The 22,167-nt window shown below is 40.9% G+C and overlaps 1 protein-coding gene across 19 annotated transcripts in view; it reads left to right on the top strand.

The window, feature by feature from the left end:
• The window catches only part of ULK4 (unc-51 like kinase 4), a 714,793-nt gene that overhangs the window by 29,627 nt on the left and 662,999 nt on the right, over nt 1–22,167 (top strand). For 18 of the 19 annotated variants that reach the window (XR_010155166.1, XR_010155167.1, XM_063805611.1 and 15 more), the window contains 7 exons: nt 815–977; nt 12,977–13,078; nt 14,266–14,349; nt 16,735–16,810; nt 19,881–19,973; nt 21,125–21,243; nt 21,398–21,467. Coding sequence is in view for 17 of the 19 variants with exons in the window: in XM_054680561.2 (XP_054536536.1) it covers nt 815–977; nt 12,977–13,078; nt 14,266–14,349; nt 16,735–16,810; nt 19,881–19,973; nt 21,125–21,243; nt 21,398–21,467 (707 nt within the window). In the remaining 2 variants the exon portion in view is untranslated. Of the gene's footprint in view, nt 1–814; nt 978–12,976; nt 13,079–14,265; nt 14,350–16,734; nt 16,811–17,320; nt 17,404–19,880; nt 19,974–21,124; nt 21,244–21,397; nt 21,468–22,167 lie in introns of those variants that run through there. The other variant, XM_054680571.1, reaches the window with a different exon arrangement.

Below are 22,167 nucleotides of genomic sequence, written 5' to 3'. Positions count from 1 at the left end.
TGCCTCAGCCTTCCAAAGTGCTGGGATTACAGGTGTGAGGCACTGCACTTGACCCTACATAGCCTTGAAAAACCACAAAGCCACCTGACCCATTGTACCTATGTAGAAATACTTTTAATACGGGAAATAATAAAAGTAACAGAACATTAGTTACTGGCATGTTTTCAACAATCCATAGATTCTAATCACAAATTATATTAGCAGACTTGAGCACTTGTCACATGCCAGTGACTGTTACAAACCCTTTACTTGCATAACTTCGATTAATCCTTATAGCAGTCTGAAGAGTTAGGTATTATTTTTCCCATTTTACAGGTGAAGAGATTGGGGATTAGAAAGGTTAAATAAATTCTTTAAGGTCAGACAGCAAGTAAATGGTGGACCTGGGTCTAAAATCCAGATCTCCAACTTGAATCTTAATGCTACATTATGCTTCCTCACTTGAATAAACAACACCTCAGGCAGTTGGGTTTTCAAATCCTGTTATAGCTGACACTGAGAGTTGGCAAGTGCAGATTGTTTTATTTTCATCGTTGTTAATCTTTCCCCAAACCTGAAGTTTTCCACTATGGTTATATGATGTGTTCATTATATACATCTGAGAATGAACAATTCAATTTTTTATTTGATTATTAAAAAGTTGGATTTATTTTTCTTTAGCTTTTAAAAAAATTATAAGCATTTATTTTTCTGAGTTCTGATAGAGAAAGAATAGCAATGCTGAAAAGTTCTTTAGTACAATTATAAGAGGTACTGATATATGTACAAATTAAGTTGATTTTTTTTTCTGAAAACATTTATTTGATCTTCATAGATACTCTTGGAAGGGCCTGGCACACTGAAGTTTAGCAACTTTTGCTTGGCAAAAGTGGAAGGTGAAAATTTGGAAGAGTTCTTTGCTTTGGTGGCAGCAGAGGAAGGAGGAGGTGATAATGGGGAAAATGTCCTGAAGAAAAGCATGAAAAGTAGAGTCAAAGGTATGTGGACCTGGAAAGCTTAAAGATCATAACTCTAGTTGTGGACCATCCAAGTCCTGTGTTTAGGAGACAATGTCAGTCTTTTGTTTTGCCACTCAAATAAGATATTGAAAATGGTAATGACCAGCAGACATAGTCTGGGCATAGGAATGGCTTTGTCCATGGCCTAAAGTATTCAATGTGGATCTACTCTGTAAGGCCTGGGGAACCTTAACAAAACCTGTATTTCGTCCTCAGCTTTATGTTTTACTGAGCACTCATTAGCACATAGGAGGGGAATGGTGCCTGGCACATTAGCGGCTCAATAGAAATTAGTTGAGTGAATGATATTCTGCAGTTGAAACATATTTCTTTCTTTTTTTTTTTAATTTAAGTTCTAGGGTACATGTGCAGAACATACAGGTTTGTTACATAGGTATATACGTGCCATGGTGGTTTGCTGCACCCATCAACCTGTCATCTACATTAGGTATTCCTCCTAATGCTATCCCTCCTTTAGACCCCTACCCCCTGACAGGCCCCGGTGTGTGATGTTCCCCTCCCTGTGTCCATGTGTTCTCGTTGTTCAACTCCCACTTACGAGTGAGAATATGTGGTGTTTGGTTTTCTGTTCTTGTGATAGTTTGCTGAGAATGATGGCGTCCAGCTTCATCCATGTCCCTGCAAAGGACATGAACTCATCCTTTTTTATGGCTGCATAGTATTCTATGGTGTATATGTGCCACATTTTCTTTATCCAGTCTATCATTGATGGGCATTTGGGTTGGTTCCACATCTTTGCTATTGTGAATAGTGCCGCAATAAACATACGTGTGCATATGTCTTTATAGTAGAATGATTTATAATCCTTTGGGTGTATACCCAGTAATGGGATTGCTGGGTCAAGTGGTTTTTCTGGTTCTAGATCCCTGAGGAATTGTCTCCGCAATGGTTGAACCAATCTACATTCCCACCAACAGTCCAAAAGCATTCTTATTTCTCCACAGCCTTGCCAGCATTTTTGTTTCTTGACTTTTTAATAATTGCCATTCTGACTGGTGTGAGACGGTATCTCATTGTGGTTTTGACTTGCATTTCTCTAATGATCAGTGCTGGTGAGCTTTTTTTCATATGTTTGTTGGCCGCATAAATGTCTTATTTTGAGAAGTGTCTGTTCATATCCTTTGCCCACTTTTTGATGGGGTTGTTTGCTTTTTTCTTGTAAATTTGTTTAAATTTCTTGTAGATTCTGGATATTAGAACTTTGTCAGATGGGTAGATTGCAAAAATTTTCTCCCATTCTGTAAGTTGTCTGTTCATTCTGATGCTAGTTTATTTTGCTGTGCAGAAGCTCTTTAGTTTAATTAGATACCATTTGTCAATTTTGGCTTTTGCTGCCATTACTTTTGGTGTTTTAGTCATGAAGTATTTGCCCATGCCTATATCCTGAATGGTATTGCCTAGGTTTTCTTCTAGAGTTTTTATGGTTTTAAGTCTTACATTTAAGTCTTTAATCCATCTTGAATTAATTTTTGTATAGGGTATAAGGAAGGGGTCCAGTTTCATTTTTCTGCATATGGCTAGCCAGTTTTCCCAACACAACAGGATTTCCTATTAAATAGGAAATCCTTTCCCCATTGCTTGTTTTTGTCAGGTTTGTCAAAGATCAGATGGTTGTAGATCTCTATTCCGAGGTCTGTGTGCTGTTCCATTGATCTATATATCTGTTTTTGTACCAGTACCATACTGTTTTGGTTACTGTGGCCTTGTAGTATAGTTTGAGGTTAGGTAGTGTGATGCCTCCAGCTTTGTTCTTTTTGCTTAGGATAGTCTTGGCTATGCGGGCTCTTTTTTGGTTCCATATGAAATTTAAAGTAGTTTTTTCCAATTCTGTGAAGAAAATCAATGGTAGCTTGATGGGGATAGCTCTGAATCTATAAATTACTTTGGGCAATATGGCCATTTTCATGATTTTGATTCTTTCTATCCATGAGGATAGAATTTTTTTCCATTTGTTTGTGTCCTCTCTTATTTCTTTGAGCAGAGGTTTGTAGTCTCCTTGAAGAGGTCCTTCACATCCCTTGTAAGCTGGATTCCTAGGTATTTTATTCTCTTTGTAGCAGTTGTGAATGGGAGTTCACTCATAATTTGGCTCTCTGTTTGTTTGTTATTGGTGTATAGGAATGCTGGTGATTTTCACACACTGATGTTGTATCCTGAGACTTTGCTGAAGTTGCTTATCAGCTTTAGGAGATGTTGGGCTGAGATGATGGGGTTTTCTAAATATACAATCATGTCATCTGCAGAGACAATTTGACTTCCTCTCTACCTATTTGAATACCCTTTATTTCTTTCTCTTGCCTGATTGCCCTGACCAGAACTTCCAATACTATGTTGAATAGGAATGGCGAGAGAGGTTATCCTTGTCTTGTGCCAGATTTCAAAGAGAATGCTTTCCGTTTTTGTCCATTCCGTATGATATTAGCTGTGGGTTTGTCATAAATAGCTCTTATTATTTTGAGATACGTTCCATCAATACCAAGTTTATTGAGAGTTTTTAGCATGAAGTGGTGTTGAATTTTGTTGAAGGCCTTTTCTGCATCTATTGAGATAATCATGTGGTTTTTTGTCATTGGTTTTGTTTATGTAATGGATTACATTTATTGATTTGTGTATGTTGAACCAGCCTTGCATCCCAGGGATGAAGCTGACTTGATCATGATGGATAAACTTTTGGATGTGCTGCTGGATTCAGTTTGCCAGTATTTTATTCAGGATTTTCACATCGATGTTAATCGGGGATATTGGCCTGAAATTTTTTTTTTTTTAATATCTCTGCCAGGCTTTGGTATCAGGATGATGCTGGCCTCATAAGATGAGTTAGTAAGTAGGAGTCCCTCTTTTTCTATTGTTTGGAATAGTCTCAGAAGGGATGTTATCAGCCCCTCTTTGTACCTCCGGTCGAATTCGGCTGTGAATCTTTCTGGTCCTGGACATTTTTTGATTGGTAGGCTATTAATTACTGCCTCAATTTCAGAACTTGTTACTGGTCTATTCAGGGTTTGACTTCTTCCTGGTTTAGACTTGGGAGCATGTATATGTCCAGGAATTTATCCATTTCTTCGAGATTTTCTAGTTAATTTGTGTAGAGGTGTTTATAGTATTCTCTGATGGTTCCTTTGTATTTCTGTGGGATCAGTGGTAATATCTCCTTTATCATTTTTTATTGTGTTTGTTTCTTTTCTTTGTTAGTCTTGCTAGTGGTCTATTTTGTTGATCATTTAAAAAAAACAGCTCCTAGATTCATTGATTTTTTTTTTTTTGAAGGGTTTTTCATGTCTGTATCTCCTTCATTTCTGCTCTGAAATTAGTTATTTCTTGTCTTCTGCTAGTTTTTGAATTTGTTTGCTCTTCTCTTGTTCTTTTAATTGCGATGTTAGGGTGTCAATTTTAGATCTTTCCTACTTTCTCTTGTGGGCATTTAGTGCTGTAAATTTCCCTCTACACACTGCTTTAGCAGTGTCCCAGAGATTCTGGTACATTGTATCTTTGTTCTCATTGGTTTCAAAGAACTTCTTTATTTCTGCCTTCATTTCGTTATTTACCCAGTAGTCATTCAGGAGCAGGTTGTTCAGTTTCCATGTAGTTGTGTGGTTTTTGAGTAAGTCTCTTAATCCTGAGTTCTAATTTATTGCACTGTGGTCTGAGAGACTGTTACGATTTCCATTCTTTTGCATTTGCTGAGGAGTGTTTTACTTCCAATTATGTGGTCGATTTTAGAATAAGTGTGATGTGGTGCTGAGAAGAATGTATATTCTGTTGATTTGGGGTGGAGAGTTCTGTAGATGTCTATTAGTTCTGCTTGGTCCAGAGCTGAGTTCAGGTCTGAATATCCTTGTAATTTTCTGTCTCATTGATCTGTCTAATATTGACAGTGAGGTGTTAAAGTCTCCCACTATTATGGTGTGGGAGTCTATGTCTCTTTGTAGATCTCTAAGAACTTGCTTTATGAATCTGAATACTCCTGTATTGGGTGCATATATATTTAGGATAGTCAGCTCTTCTTGTTGCATTGATCCCTTTACCATTATGTAATGGCCTTCTTTGTTTCTTTTGATTTTGTGTGTTTAAAGCCTATTTTATCAGAGATCAGGATTGCAACCCCTGCTTTTTTTTTTTTTTTTTTGCTTTCCATTTGTGTGGTAAATATTCCTCCATCCCTGTATTTTGAGCTTATGTGCGTCTCTGCACGTGAGATGGGTCTCCTGAATACAGCACACTGATGGGTCTTAACTCTTCATTCGTCAGTCTATGTCTTTTTAATTGGGGCATTCAGCTTGTTTACCTTTAAGGTTAATATTGTTATGTGTGAATTTGATCCTGTCATTATGATGTTAGCTGGTTATTTTGCCCGTTAGTTGGTGCAGTTTCTTCACAGTGTTGATGGTCTTTACAATTTGGTATGTTTTTTGCAGTGGCTGGTACCGGTTTTTCCTTTCCATGTTTAGTGCTTCCTTCAGGAGCTCTTGTAATGCAGGCCTGGTTGTGAGAAGATCTCTCAGCATTTGTTTTTCTGTAAAGGATTTTATTTCTCCTTCGCTTATGAAGCTTAGTTTGTCTGGATATGAAATTCTGGGTTGAAAATTCTTTTCTTTAAGAATGTTGAATATTGGCCCCCACTCTTTTCTGGCTTGTAGAGTTTTTGCAGAGAGATCCACTGTTAGTCTGATGGGCTTCCCTTTGCGGGTAACCCAACCTTTCTCTCTGGCTGCCCTTAACATTTTTTCCTTCATTTTAACCTTGGTGAATCTGACAATTATGTGTCTTGGGGTTGCTCTTCTCGAGGAGTATATTTGTGGTGTTCTCTTGTATTTCCTGAATTTGAATGTTGGCCTGTCTTGCTAGGTTGGGGAAGTTCTCCTGGATAATATCCTGAAGTGTGTTTTCCAACTTGGTTCCATTCTCTCCATCACTTTCAGGTACATCTATCAAACGTAGATTTGGTCTTTGACAGTCCCATATTTCCTGGAGGCTTTGTTTGTTCCTTTTCATTCTTTTTTTCTCTAACCTTGTCTTTTCGCTTTATTTCATTAAGTTGATCTTCAATTTCTGATATCCTTTCTTCCACTTGATCTATTTGGCTATTGATACTTGTGTGTGCTTCATGAAGTTCTTGTGCTGTGTTTTTCAGCTCCATCAGGTCATTTATGTTCTTCTCTAAACTGGTTATTCTCGTTAGCAATTCCTCTAACCTTTTTTCAAGGTTCTTAGCTTCCTTGCATTGGGTTAGAACATGCTTCTTTAGCTCGGAGGAGGTTGTTGTTACCCACCCTCTGTAGCCTACTTCTGTCAATTTGGCAAACTCGTTCTCCATCCAGTTTTGTTCCTTTGCTGGTGAGGAGTTGTGATCCTTTGGAGGAGAAGAGGCGTTCTGGTTTTTGGAATTTTCAGCGTTTTTGTGCTGGTTTCTCTCCATCTTTGTGGATTTATCTACCTTTGGTGTTTGATGTTGGTGACCTTCGGATGGGGTTTCTGTGTGGATGTCCTTTTTGTTGATATTGATGCTATTCTTTTCTGTTTGTTAGTTTTCCTTCTAACAGGCCCCTCTGCTTCAGGTCTGCTGGAGTTTGCTGGAGGTGCACTCCAGACCCTGTTTGCCTGGATATCACCAGCAGAGGCTGCAGAACAGCCCATATTGCTGCCTATTCCTTCCTCTGGAAGCTTCGTCCTGGAGGGGCACCTGCCAGATAGCAGCCAGAGCTTTCCTGTATGAGGTGTCTGCTGGCCCCTACTGGGAAGTGTCTCCCAATCAGGAGACACAGGGGTCAGGGACCCACTTGAGGAGGTAGTCTGACCTTCAGCAGAGCTTGAATGCTGTGCTGGGAGATCTGTTGCTCTCTTCAGAGCCATCAGGCAGGGACGTTTAAGTCTGCTGAATCTTCTCCCACAGCCACCCCTTCTCCCAAGTGCTCTGTCCCAGGGAGATCGGGGTTTTATATATAAGCCCCTGACTGGGGCTGCTGCCTTTTGTTTTCAGAGATGCTGCAGTGGGCTCCACCCAGTTCGCTCTTCCATGTGGCTTTGTTTATGCTGTGAGGGTAAAACCGCCTACTCAAGCCTCAGCAATGGTGGATGCCCCTCCCCACACCAAGCTCGAGCATCCCAGGTCAACTTCAGACTGCTGTGCTGACAGCGAGAATTTCAAGCCAGTGGATCTTAGCTTGCTGGGCTCCGTGGGGGTGGGACCCGCTGAGCCTAACCATGTGACTCCCTGGCTTTGGCCCCCTTTCCAGGGCAGTGAACGGTCCTGTCTCTCTGGCCTTCCAGGTGCCACTGGGGTATGAAAAAAAACTCCTGCACCTAGCTTGGTGTCTGCCCCAACGGCCACCCAGTTTTGTGCTTGAAACCCACCAGAGGGAATCTCCTGGTCTGTGGGTTGCAAAGACCGTGGGAAAAATGCAGTATGTGGGCCGGAGTGCACCGTTCCTCACGGCACAGTCCATCATGGCTTCCCTTGGCTAGAAGAGGGAGTTCCCTGACCCCTAGCGCTTCCCGGGTGAGGCAACACCCCACCTTGCTTCTGTCTGCCCTCTGTGGGCTGCACCCACTGTCCAACCAGTCCCAGTGAGATGAACCTGGTACCTCAGTTGGTAATGCGTAAGTCACCTGCCTTCTGCATTGATCTCACTGAGAGCTGCAGACTGGAGCTGTTCCTATTCGGCCGTCTTGCCAGCATCTCCAAAGCAAATTTCTAGGGTGTATTCTTGGTATGTGAGGTGGGGCCGGGGGTGTTAAAATTGCTATACTTGAGGGGAGAGTATGAGGTGATGTTTCTTATACCTTTTGGGGGAAGTGGTAAAGATCTTCCTCCTCACATTCCATGTTCAGGTACTTGAGACTTTGGGCCATTGAAGCTCTGTGATACTCATCATGCTGTCAGCTGAGTTTGGTGGCAGTTGTAGGAAAGGGCACTGTGCAAGAGGGTGGCAGGCATCCTTGGACTTGGTAGTCATGTGGCCCAGGGATGAGGGAAGAGGATGGAGAGCAGCAGGTTAATCATAGGCCCCATAAATAGGACTAAAGGAAATTAAACTTTCAGGGCCCAGCTTGTATATGGTAAGATTTCATGCCCAAGAAGAAGGCTTTTAATGTCCTCAAATTGCATTCCATAGAATTATCAGTATTCTTTGAAAATGACTGTTGTGGTCTATGTTAGTAGGATATGAAGTTCTGAATTATTGTGTATAATTTTATAGAAAACAAGGTCAATGGTATATTTCAGTATAAATGCATATTTAGTAAGGGGAAGAGAGCTGTGTTTTGGAAAAATAGGTCAGACATTCTAGCAGTGATGCTTACTTCTGAACTTAATCTAAGAACAGTCTCTATGACAGGGCAGGTTAGTCTGTTTGGCCAGGGGAGAGGACGCTTTCGTAACCAGCAGGGCAGAATCAGCCCTGACCTTTGGGGATCATGTACTTCATAGGTGGTTAACTTTTACATCCCTGTGGCATTAAGATAAAAATAGAGTGTAAAACCACTTCTGTTTTCCTGGAGACTTTGAGAATTCACTGTCTAAGTATGGCGATGAGCAAGGCACATGAAAAAAATCACCCTACCTTTTGACATATTTGAGTAGTTGGGTACTGGGGTGGGGTTGATGATTGGTCAGTGGTGGTATACAGCCATAAAGAATCTGTTAACATTGATGCTGATTTTAGGGCAAAAATTTTGGTTAGGCTGCATAAAAATAATATCGAAAAGAGCTTCTAATAAGGACATCTGGATTCTGGTTCTGCCTTTGCTTCTTTGTAACCTTCAGAGTAGTGTCACATAGCTGCTAGGAGTTTTAATTTCCTGTGTAAAGATAGGGGTTGGCTGGATCATAGTTCCCAAATTCAGGGACAGAAAAGTTATATAAATCAATAATGTGGCCTAGTGTAAGAGGGATTAATGGGGTTTATGTCAAACTACACTCAGTTTTGGCCCAGTGTTGTTGATTGATTTAGAGAAATTAGAAATCTGGGCTGATTTATGAAAAGAGTTTCAAATTTAGAATCCCCTACCTACAGGTTAGGGTTCAGGTTCCACGGTCTGGTCCCTGATTGCCTCTCTGTTCTTGTGGCCAGAAGATTGTGCTTCACTGTCCTTCAATTGCAGGTACAACTGACCAAGGCCTCCAACTACTTGAAGAAATTCATCAGTGCTTTTGCTCTGAGGCCATGCTTCTCATGACTGCACCCAGCTAATGACTGAGCTTGGAGGGGATGCTAAGGCAGGCCTGTTCCTAGGAGACACTCTGGTGGCTGACATTGGTTCAGGGATTCTTTTTTGTTTGTTTTGAGATGAACTCTTGCTCTGTTGCCCAGGCTAGAGTGCAGTGGCGTGATCTCAGCTCACTGCAACCTCTGTCTCCGGGTTCAAGCAATTCTCTGGTCTCAGTCTCCCAAGTAGCTGGAATTACAGGCGCACACCACCATGCCCAGCTAATTTTTGTATTTTTAGTAGAGATGGGGTTTCACCATGTTGGCCAGGCTGGTCTTGAACTCCTGACCTCAAATGATCTGCCCACCTCAGCCTCCCAAAGTGTTGGGATTACAGACATGAGCCACTGTGCCCAGCCTGGTTCAGGGATTCTTATTTTTTTTATTATTTATTTATTTATTTTTTTGAGACAGAGTCTCGCTCTTGTTGCTCAGGGTGGAGTGCAATGGTGTGATCTCGGCTCAATGCAACCTCTGCCTCCCAGGTTCAAACGATTCTCCTGCCTGCCGAGTAGCTGGGCTTACAGGTGCCTGCCACCATGCCTGACTAATTTTTTTGTATTTTTAATAGAGACGGGGTTTCACTATGTTGGCCAGGCTAGTCTCGAACTTCTGACCTTGGGTGATTTGCCCACCTTGGCCTCCCAAAGTGCTGGCATTACAAGTGTGAGGCACCGCACCTGGCCTGGTTCAGGGATTCTTGATGACCCTGAAGAACCTTTCTTAAGACTGCATGGCATCTATCTAAGGATGCTTTCATCTAATCTTCTTTCCCTTTCTCTTTGCATGGAGTCCATCGTACATTGCAATCTGAGCAGATTTCCCCATTTTTTTCTCATAGACGCTTCCTGTAATAAAATCCTTGTGTGGATAATCCTGTCTTGGTGTCTGCCTCTTGGGGGACCCAGACTAACAGTTCTCACCCCATCTCTCCCCTCACCCCCCACCTTGCCACCCCCCTCACCCCTTAACCCCACCTTTGGCTTTGTGTTCCAGCAACACCCTGTCTTCACGATTTCCTGCACTTGTTGTGTAGCTGCTCACATCCATGCCCTTACTCTTTCGGTTCTCGTTTCTTTCTCTTTCCTTCCATACTCTCCCCTCCCTTCCCTTTCCGTCGTCTTGCAGTGGCGTGATCATATCTCACTGTAACCTTGAGCTCCTGGACTGAAGCGATTCCCCCACCTCAGTCTCCTGAGTAGCTAGGACTGCAGATGTATACCACCATGCCTGGCAAAGTTTTAAATTTTTTTGTAAACTGGGTTTTGCTGTGCTGTCCAGGCTGGTGTCGAACTCCAGGCCTCAAGTGATCCTCCTGTCTTGGCCCTCCAAGTAGCTAGGAGTACAGGCTTGTGCCACCACACCTAACCCTTTCTTATTTTATTTTTTCAGCTTTCTTATTTTATTTTTAACTATTTTATTTGCAATGGAGTCTTGCTCTGTTGCCTAGGATGGAGTGCAGTGGTGTGATCTTGGCTCACTGCAAGCTCCGCCTCCTGGGTTCATGCCATTCTCCTGCCTCAGCCTCCGGAGTAGCTGGGATTACAGGCATGCACTACCATGCCCAGCTGATTTTCTATTTTTAGTAGAGATGGGGTTTCTCCATGTTGGTCAGGCTGGTCTCGAACTCCTGACCTCAGGTGATCCGCCTGCCTCGGCCTCCCAAAATGGTGGGATTACAGGTGTTAGCCACCGCATCTGGCCGGCTCCAGCTTTGTTGAGAAAGACTTCCTTACTTCTTTGTCTGGATGGCAGGATTTTATCAGACTGAATACTGAAGTGTTGTTTTCTTTTAAAACTTTCATAATATTTTTTGCATAAACCATTTAACTTACCATGTAATAATATACTGTTTTGTGTATTTGTTTTCCACCCATTTGAGTGTGAACCCAGAGACTTTAATTCCATTGTTTATTAGTGCATTTATTTGTTAATTCCACATTTATTTATTTATTTATTTAGAGATGGAGTCTCGCTCTGTTGTCCAGGCTGGAGTGCAGTGGTGCCATCTCGGCTCACTGCAAGCTCCGCCTCCTGGGTTCATGCCATTCTCCTGCCTCAGCCTCCTGAGTAGCTGGGACTACAGGCGCCTGCCACCAGGCCTGGCTAATTTTTTGTGTTTTTTTTTATGAGAGACGGGGTTTTACCATGTTAGCCAGGCTGGTCTCGATCTCCTGACCTCGTGATCTGCTCGCCTCGGCCTCCCAAAATGCTGGGATTACAGGTGTGAGCCACCGTGCCCGGCCCTCATTTATTTATTTTTTGAGACAGAGTCTTGCTTTGTTACACAGGCTGGAGAGCAGTGGCGTGATCTTGGTTCACTGCAGCCGTTGCCTACTAGGTTCAAGTGATTCTCATGCCTCAGCCTCCTGTGTAGCCGGGATTACAGGTGCCCTCCACCATGCCCAGCTAATTTTTGTATTTTTGGTAGAGATGGGGTTTCACCAAGTTGGCCAGGCTGGTCTTGAATTCCTGGCCTCTAGTGATCTGCCTGCCTCAGCCTCCCAAAGTGCTGGGATTACAAGTGTGAGCCTGGTCCACATTTACTTCTTAATTTGACTAGTTTAGGCAAGTTCTAGGTACTGGAAGTAAGGATGGGAAGACAAACATTGATATTCAACAAATATTAATGAAACATCTATTAAGTGTTGGACAGAGTGCAGGGGCGTTCCATGGGCGTTATTTGTGTTTGTTTCCTCAGCAGCTGGTGCAGGCAAATATACCTTCCATCGATGTGTACAAAATGTGATAGCATAGCAAAAATGCTCCATGGGAGAACTTTACAGTCACGCATCAGGGCACACAAAGCTGCTGATCTCGCTGTAATGGGCTCTGGAGATAGGATTTGCTGGAAGGCTTACCTCAGTGGAATTTTGTTTCCAAATCACTGGAGATTACTTTCTTCCTGGAAAAAAGATTCTCATTGGGAGGCGGGAGTTAGATGGAATGCAGAGAGTGTGCACCAGGGAGAGACAAGGACCCTGGGTCTTGGCAGGTGCTCGCAACTGCCTAGCTGTGTGATTTACTGGAGGTTAAGTATCCCTCTAAAGCTTCCATTTCTCTTGTCAGTGAATAAGGGAACTTTCTGGCTCTAAAATATGGGATTTCTGTGTAATATTAAACTTTGTATAAAGTATATGGGGCACACAATGGGGCTTTTCACTAAATATTTCCTATTCTCCTGGATAGATGGTAGGATTGCATCCTCTCCCTGGTCAAAGCCAACTAAGTGTGAGCGGAAGTGATGTGAGTAACTTTGAGATGGGAATTTTAGGAGCCAGTGTTCAGTTAGCTACATTCTTTCTCCCTGCCTCCAAGTGAGGAAGCATGAGTGGAGTGGGAGCCTCTATCAGCCTGGGTCTTTGAGTGACTATGAGGATCAGAGCTTCTTGGTAGATTTGTTGTGGACATGTTTAGTGATAGATAAACCTTTGCTGTTAAGCCAGTGGGATGTTGGGGTTGTTATGTTGAAGGTTTAACTTAAACTTTTCTAATTGAAATTTAAAAGAAGAATGTAGCTGAATGTGCCATACCTCTCAGGTAGATTTTAAACACTTTTTTATATTCACACACATCCTTTGCAAAATGTAACCTTAAAATTAGAAAACATTTAAAAATGTGAAATGCACATGAAGTTTTATTCATGCGCATGTTTTTCTCCTGCCCTTTTTCATCTCATCAGATCTTTCCTAGGTGGGTTCGTGTTGGCAGCAATACAAATGCCTAACCGAGCTGTTCTTCATACTTTGCTTTTAGGATCTCCTGTATATACAGCACCAGAAGTTGTGAGGGGTGCTGACTTTTCCATCTCCAGTGACCTCTGGTCTTTGGGCTGTCTGCTTTATGAAATGTTTTCAGGTAATTGTTTCCTGAATAGGTATAAAATCAGAGCTGGACTAAAAACCAGGTTAAGTCTGTAGTTTGCAGATGTTTTACCTATAAGATGTGAAAAAACTAGATTTTTTTTTTTTGTTTTGAGACAGAGTCTCGTACTGTCACCCAGTCTGGAGTGCAGTGGCACGATCTCGGCTCACTACAACCTCTGCCTCCTGGGTTCAAGCCATTCTTGTGTCTCAGCTTCCCGAGTAGCTGGGCTTACAGGTGCCCACCACCATGCCTGGCAGTTTTTTCTATTTTTAGTAGAGAGCGGGTCTCACCATGTTGGCCAGGCTGGTCTTGAATGCCTGACCTCAAGTGATCTGCCTGCTTAGGCCTCCCAAAGCTCTGGGATTCTAGGCATGAGCCACTGTGCCTGGCCAAAAAAACTGTGACCTTATTAAATTTTTATGTATACTGATTTTGGCTGAGTTGCTTGGTATCTAGGCATATGCAGATTCCTAGAAAGTTCTTGATAAATAGGTATTTTTTCATGATAATCTGGAATGCTGAAATGTGCCTAACTCAAAAATTGTGATTATTAGAAATTTTTGTAAAGATGCCTTGCAATTGTGTATTATTCAGATGCGTTGAATGGCCCATGCACCCATTGGTTCATAGTAGTGGTCCATATGTGTGTTTGTGTATTTGTTAGGATGATAATACATTTTGAAGTAAGAGAAATATAAATTATATAGGCAGTGCCTCGTACATACTAGGCATTAAATAGCTATTGCTATATATTTTTTCTATAAGTTGTATAATCTTGAAGTATCTGTAGTTGAGATTAGAATTATTGGTGATAGCAAGGCCAGGTGTGGTGGCTCACGCCTGTAATCCCAGCACTTTGGGAGATCGAGGCGGGCGGATCACGAGGTCAGGAGATTGAGACCATCCTGGCTAACACGGTGAAACCCCATCTCTACTAAAAATACAAAAAAATTAGCTGGGCGTGGCAGCGTGCGCCTGTAGTCCCAGCTGCTGGGGAGGCTGAAGCAGGAGAGTGGCCTGAACCCAGGAGGCGGAGTGTGCAGTGAGCCGAGATTGCGCCACTGCACTCCAGCCTGGGTGACAGAGCAAGACTCCATCTCAAAAAAAAAAAAAAAAAAAAAAAGAATTATTGGTGATAGCAGACTTCTTTCATTTTGCAAGTTTTCATGTGATTTCAGGAAAACCTCCATTCTTCTCAGAAAGTATTTCAGAATTAACTGAAAAGATCTTATGTGAAGATCCTTTGCCACCTATTCCGAAAGGTAAGATTTCTTATGATAAATGGAATTAATTTACATTTTACACTGATTAAAGGTGTACCTTTATCCAACGTTTGCTTTTATTGATTCATAACTCCCCAAAGTTATCTTTTATAAATGATCCCAAGTTGATATTTTTAGAAATGTTAGTATTTCTTTTGCCATTTTTTAAAGATGCTGAAACAGAAAACAAAGTACTAATAGATTTCCCTCATTTAAAAATTATTTTGTGCATCTATATCATAAAAAGTATGGCTTAAAGACTTAAAAAACTTAAACCCTTATGTGACATTGCTTTTTGTATGTACCATTTACTTACTTTGTAGTCGTATCCCATGTGGTTATTTCTATCTCCTGTTGGAACAAATTCACCATTTCCTTATCTTGATGAATCAGAATGCTACCCTTATAAGTTTTAAAAATCTTTATTTATTTATTTATTTATTTATTTTTGAGACAGAGTCTTGCTCTGTTGCCCAGGCTGGAGTGCAGTGGCGTGATCTCGGCTCACTGCAACCTCCGCCTCCCGGGTTCAAGCAGTTCTCCTGCCTCAGCCTCCCGAGTAGCTGGGACTACAGGTGCCCACCACGGCGCCCGGCTAATTTTTTGTTTTTTGTTTTTTAGTAGAGACGGGGTTTCACCATCTTGGCCAGGCTGGTCTCAAACTCCTGATGTCATGATCCACCCACCTCAGCCTCCCAAAGTGCTGGGATTACAGGTGTGAGCCACTGTGCCCGGCCTAAAAATCTTTAAAATTAGATACAGTTGTATTATTTTTAAAGTGTTGGAACTTTAATCATACAAATTGTGGTTAATAAAATGATCTATCAGCAATAATTTTTAAGGAAAGGAAAACAAAAGAAGGCACAAGTGTAGTAAAACATTTTGCTATACATTGTTAAAGTTTATCTTAAGACACATAAATGAAAACAGGATTCTACAAAAATTATTGCTGTATATACATATATATATATTTGAGAGACAGGGTTCTGCTGTGCTGCTGTGTCACTCAGGCTGGAGTGCAGTGGTGCAGTCAACCTCCCGAGTAGCCGGGACTATAGGGGCACACCACTGGGAATGGCTAATTTTTTAATTTTTTGGTGGAGACAAGGTCTTGCTATGTTGCCTAGCTTGTCTTGAACTCCTGGCCTTGAGTGATCCGCCTGCCTTGGCCTCTCAAAGTGCTGGGATTTCAAGTATGAGCCACAATGTGTGGCCATTACTACTACTTTTAACCATAGACTGATGACCTGAATATAGTATATAACTAATTTAAAAAGACAAAACATTATGAGATTAGTGGTATTGGACAGTGTCATATTATAATGCTTCTTATTTCTGTTAAAAATCTTAAAAGAGGGATTGCAAATATTCTTAGTTGTTTAAGTTAGGAATACTTCAAAGAATAAGGTATAATTAATAGTTAAGCTGGGGCCGGGCATGGTGGCACACACCTGTAATCCTAGCACTTTGGGAGGCTGAGGTGGGTGGATCACCTGAGGTCAAGAGTTCACAACCAGCCTGACTATCATGGTGAAACCCTGTCTCTACTAAATACAAAAAAATTAGCCAGGCATGGTGGCACATGCCTGTAATCCGAGCTACTTGGGAGGCTGAGACAGGAGAATCGCATATACCTGGGAGGCAGAGGTTGCAGTGAACTGAGATCGCTCCATTGCACTCCAGCCTGGGCAAGAAGAGTGAAACTCGTTCTCCAAAAAAAAAAAAAAAAAAAAAAATAGTTGGAGCTGAGCATAGTGGCTCACACTTGTAATTGTAATTGCAGCACTTTAGGAGATCCAAGGCAGGTGGATCACTGGAGCCCAGGAGTTGGAGACTAACTTAGGCAGCATAGTGAGACCCCATCTCTATAAAAAATAAACAAAAATTAGTCAGGCGTGGTAGTGCATGCCTGTAGTCCCACCTACTCTGGAGGCTGGGGTGAGAGGATCACTTGAGCCTGGGAGGTAGAGGCTGGAGTGAACCATGATGGTGCCACTGCACTCCACCCTGGGTGACAGAGCAAGACTCTATCTCAAAAAACTCCCCCAAAATAGTTGAAGACAAGTGTTTGAGTTTGTTAAGCTGGTGATCCTTATTGGGATTGTTCAGTGAAGAGAAGGCTTAGAGGTTTGTTAAGACTTAGTTTTTGAGATTTACATTTCTTTTTTGTGATCTAGGAAAAAATGTTTTTAATCTTTGTGTTCTGTACCTCCCCATCCTGCCCCATTAAATAGAGGATATAATTGTTGTTAATGGATTTAGTGTTCTCTTAATAATAATGTATGTGTTTAAAATACTATTGCTTTAAATGTTGATGTAAGAGATAAAAATAAAATTGATATGTATTTACTACTTATTTTTTCTTGGAAATTAATTCATTTATAGATTCTTCTCGTCCTAAAGCTTCATCTGATTTTATTAATTTGCTTGATGGGTTACTTCAAAGAGATCCTCAGAAAAGGTAGGGACAGTAGTTCGATCTTTTTTTCTTTTTCTTTTGAGTTCTGCAAATGGAGTAAGGGACAGTATTTTAATGGGAATAAATAATGAAATCTTTTCCCCCTTTTATGTACTTCTAAAATGGTGCTGTTCTTAATATGCAAATAGCTATTCAAATTATTATTTTTTAAAGAAGTCTGACTTCAGATTAAAAGTTTTTCTCTGTTTGCAGGTGTTTTTAATCATGAGGAATTTTTGAAATCAGTTTCTCTTTTAATGTATTAAGTAGTTGACAAATTTTCTTATAACTCCCAAATCCAAGAAGTACCATTTCTTGTATTTTGTATTTCAGGCTAAAACTGTTTGACTATTGACTGAGGGATGATATTGTCAAGTTAAGATGCTGTTAACTGAGTGTCATAAAAACAGGTTTTATGACGCTCCTGTCATAATGGGGCTATTAAGTGATAGGATAATAGGCACCTTGTGAATTTTCTGTCAGTGATGGCAATGTTAGAAATCATTGTTGAGGCACAGGGTAGGGGAGGCTAGGAGGTAGACCAGAGTGGGAAAGAGGCCCAAGCAACTAGTTTCTAGTTCTGGTTCTGTCACTAGGTAACTGGGATGGGGGGATGGGAGGAGGGTTCCGTTTATAAAATGGAGAATAAATTTAGTGTAGCATATACAAGAATCCATTCTTTTATTAAATATATTTTAAAAACTGCAGAAGGAAATGCTGATTTTTGTATAAGCTGTAGGACAAACATCCTTTACTTATATTAGAATGCTTTCAACATTAGTGTTATTTTGGTGGATAATTTTTCAGACATCTTTTGATAGGATGTAACTATACCTAATTTACTTAAGACGGTATATCCACATATCCCTATATTTATAACCGTATGCTATATAATTTTTTGCTTACATGGGACCACTCCATAACCTACTTTTTTCTCTCATGGTACATTATGCATATTTTTCCATTTCCATTTCTGAGTCTTGCTCTGTCACCCAGGCTGGAGTGCAGTGGCGCAATCTTGGCTCACTGCAACCTGGGTTCAAGTGTTTCTCATGCCTCAGCCTCCCAAGTAGCTGGGATTTCAGGCGCGTGCCACCATCCCCAGCTAATTTTTGTGTTTTTAGTAGAGATGGGGTTTCACCATGTTGGCTATGCTGGTCTCGAGCTCCTGGCCTCAAGCAGTTCCGCCTGCCTCGGCCTCCCAAAGTGCTGGGATTTCAGGTGTGAGCCACTGTACCTGGCTGCCTGGTCATTTTAAATGGCTGTAGAATGTATATACAATTACCTATAAAAAAGTAAACGTTTAGAATGCCTCTTGATTTGGAATATTATATGTGTTGTTACAGTAAATATCCTTTTGTGAATTTTTAAAATTTTTTTGGGTTTACTTGGTTAGTTATCTCTTTGATGTGAATTTCTCAAAATGAAATGGCTGGCCAAAGGCTAAGAGCATTTAAAAAGTTTGATACATTTCCTGCATTCTAGGAACATGTGCTGATTTACACTCCCAGCAACAATATGTTAGAAAGCTCCTTCCCTCCCACTCTCATCTACAGTGTGCCTTGTTGATCTACATTTTTGTCAGTTTGATGGATGAAAATAAATTTTACTTTGTTGGCTATTTTTATTTCTCCTTTAGTGAACCATAAGAGCCTTTTGTGTAAAGGAATATTATATGTGGTTGCAAATTCTATTATTTGTGTTTTACTTTTGATTGAAGTAATTTAATACAGAAATTTTGAATGATTAGTCGACTATAAATTCTTTTCTTTTTTGTTTTAAAATTTCAGTCAGGCTTAATTTTCCCACTCTGGTGAGTATATCTAGAGGTATACTCTATTAGTAGTGAAACTTAATCTTTTGAAAGTGAGCCTGAGTTTTAAATACAACCTAAAGTCATTTTAATGCAAGTGAACTAGCTAGGTAATATTATTTTGATTCCTAAACAAGGTGTGAATGTATATGGTTATGAAGCTGATATTCTTTCCTCCCACCGCCACACCCCCTCCCGGAGACGGGGTCTCACTCTGTCACCCAGGCTGGAGTGCAGTGGTGTGATCTTGGCTCACTGCAACCTCTCCCTCCCAGGCTCAAGAGATTCTTCCACCTCAGCCTCCCAAGTAGCTGGGATTATAGGTGTGGGCCCCCACACCCAACTAATTTTTGTATTTTTTGTAGAGATGAGGTTTTGCCACATTGTCCAGGCTGGCCTCAAAATCCTGGACTCAAGCAATCTACCCACCTTGGCCTCCCAAAATGCTGGGATTACAGGTGTGAGCCGCCACACCTGGGCTGATATTCTTATTTATTCCTGAATGAATTTCCAACAGAATAGTTCCAAAACTTAAATGTGTCAGTTAGGGTAAGTAAAATAATCTTGCCTCTGTTGTGAAATAAAGGAGATCAGGATTATAGATATCTGATATATTTACTTTAGAATTTCAAATTATGCTGAGCGCGGTGGCTCACGCCAGTAATCCCAGCACTTTGGGAGGCCGAGGCAGGTGGATCACGAGGTGAGGAGATCGAGACCATCCTGGATAACACGGTGAAATCCTGTCTCTACTAAAAATACAAAAAATTATCCAGGCGTGGTGGTGGACGCCTGTAGTCCCAGCCACTCGGGAGGCTGAGGCAGGAGAATGGCGTGAACCCGGGAGGCAGAGTTTGCAGTGAGCCGAGATCGCGCCACTGCACTCCAGCCTGGGTGACAGAGCCAGACTCCGTCTCAAAAAAAAAAAAAAAAAAAAAGAATTTCAAATTATTTATCGACTCCGTTTTTCCTAGGCTGGTTGGAGAAACCAGACTCTATGGAATTTGAACCCTGAAACTTCTAATGCTTAGTTATCAGACTGTTTCATTCTGTACCATTTAATGCTTCTGAATTGTTTCTTTTTATCTTGCTGTCTAAAAGAGGTTAATAGCATACAAAAATGAAATAATAAAATATAAAATGATTTCAAAGGTACATGTGTACCTTGTAAAATCTGCTATGTGTAATTGGGACATGTCTTGGGAATTTTTCATGGTAAATCATGTTAAAGTAGAGTTTTAACATTTATGTTTCTTAAAGATTAACTTGGACAAGGCTACTGCAGCATTCATTTTGGAAGAAAGCTTTTGCTGGAGCAGATCAGGAATCAAGCGTCGAAGATCTCACTCTCAGGTAGTATACACTTACCTTTGTGTATGGGACATAGTTACTGGACACTTAAGCCCATTACTGTTCTAAATATACAACATCAATGACTGGAATTTCTCTGCTTTTGTAGTAGGAGAAAATCCAGCGTTTGTTTAATTAAGGGTTGCTTGAGGAGTTTACTCGTGATATTTTTATGTTCTTGATTTTGCATATTTTCTGTTGTTATTCTTCAGTCATTGATATAATATGATAGTCATTAGTTCTGTTACCAAATACATCTGGCTTCCCACCTCCCAAGTAAATGGTAGGATCTTTTTTCTCCTCTTTATGTTAGGTGTGGTCATGTGACTTGTTTCTGGTAACAAAATGTTAGTAAAAGCAATGTGTGTTATTCCCAGATGCAAAGTTGAAGAGCAGTGGTAATTTACCACATGATGAGGTAATTGGGAAGAAAAGTGTCAAAATGGAGTTCCAACCTGGATTTTTTTTTTTTTTTTTTTTTTTTTGAGACAACGTCTCACTCTGTCACCTAGGCAGGAGTGTAGTGGTACAATCATGGTGCATTGCAGCCTTGACCTCCCTGGGCTCAGGTGATCCTCCTACCTCAGATTCCTGGGTAGCTGAGACTATAGGTGTGTGCCACTACACTCAGCTATTTATTGTATTTTTAGTAGAGACAGGGTTTCACCATGTTGCCCAGGCTGGTTTCAAACTCCTGGCCTCAAGCGATTTGCCCGCTGTGGCCTCCCAAAGTGTTAGGATTATAGGCGTGAGCCACCATGCCTGGTCTGTCAGCCTGGATCTTTTTTTTTTTTAAATTAAAAAAAATTGTTAAAAACAAAAAAGTAGAGACAAGGTCTCACTATGTTACCCAGGCTGGTCTCAAACTCCTGAGTTCAAGTGATCCATCTGCCTCGGCCTCCCAAAGTGCGGGGATTACAGGTGGGTACCACCACGCCTGGCCTTAGCCTGGATCTTGAGGGACTACAGTGACATAGCTTTCCTGCCAGTCTTTGATGGCTGTGTGGATGAGGGAGGCATAAAGCTAAGAGATTCTGTAACTTTGCTAAATGTCATGTGTAATTTAATTATCTTCTCCAACCTCTTTTTCTCTAACATAAAACTATAGAGAACTCCAAAGTAAGTTTGATTGTGTTGGTTTTCTCCAATAATAGCAGAAACACTATGGAGTGTTCTGGGCCACAAGATTCCAAGGAGCTTTTGCAGAACTCTCAGAGTAGACAAGCAAAAGGGCACAAGAGTGGTCAACCACTAGGTCACTCTTTCAGACTAGGTAAGTTTTATTTGAGCACATTCATGCTACTTAGAATGTTGTTTGAGAGAGTTCCTAATTTCAGTGTTATGTCCCTTTAAATCTTTGTGTATGTTATGCCTTGCATATGATATTTTTGTTCTTTTCTGGATAACATATTACTTTCCTGCTACAGAAAATCCAACTGAGTTTCGGCCTAAGAGTACTCTTGAGGGTCAATTGAATGAATCCATGTTTCTTCTCAGGTAGGTAAAATGAAAAAAGAAGGATCAATGCAAGACAAAAGTTAAATTTTCTTAAAGCATCTGCTATCTTGGTGCAAACTTTGTTACACAGCGATAAAGAACAGGAATTTTAGTGCCAAATGCCAGTTTCACTCTCCAATTTCAAAGTTACAGTTAGGTCGTGGCCAGTGAAATGTAGATTTTGCTATGTACAGGATTTTTGAAAATTTTTAACCAAACCAACTTATTTTTTTTACCAAAGCAACTCATTATTTCCATTTGTAAGAATTAATGCCTCTTCATTTTGTTCTTTAACTTAAAATAGAATTGAACTTAAAATTTCAGAAGTCCAGCTTGTTTGATTTGTTTTGTTTTTGAGACAAGATCTCCGTCTATTGCCCAGGCTGGAGTGCAGTGGCGTGATTTTGGTTCATTGTAACCTCTGCCTCCTGGATTCAAGTGATCTTGCCACTTTAGCCTCTCAAGTAGCTATGACTACAGGTGTGTGCCACCATGCCTGGCTAATTTTTTTGTAGAGATGGTGTTTTGCTGTGTTGCTCAGGCTGGTCTCAAACTCCTGGGTTTGAGCCATCTGCCTGCCAATGCACCCAGTTTTTGTTGTTGTTGTTAATGCTTTGAAGGCAAAAGCTTCTTTATTTGGATAAATACTTACAGAAAAGAAGAGGTTCTGTTTTTCTTTAAATACTTTTTTTATTCTTTC

Source organism: Pan troglodytes, chromosome 2 (assembly GCF_028858775.2).
Source record: "Pan troglodytes isolate AG18354 chromosome 2, NHGRI_mPanTro3-v2.0_pri, whole genome shotgun sequence".
NCBI classification, from domain to species: domain Eukaryota; kingdom Metazoa; phylum Chordata; class Mammalia; order Primates; family Hominidae; genus Pan; species Pan troglodytes.
The sequence above is the reverse complement of the archived record's forward strand: the minus strand, read 5'-3'. Positions and strand labels throughout refer to the sequence as shown.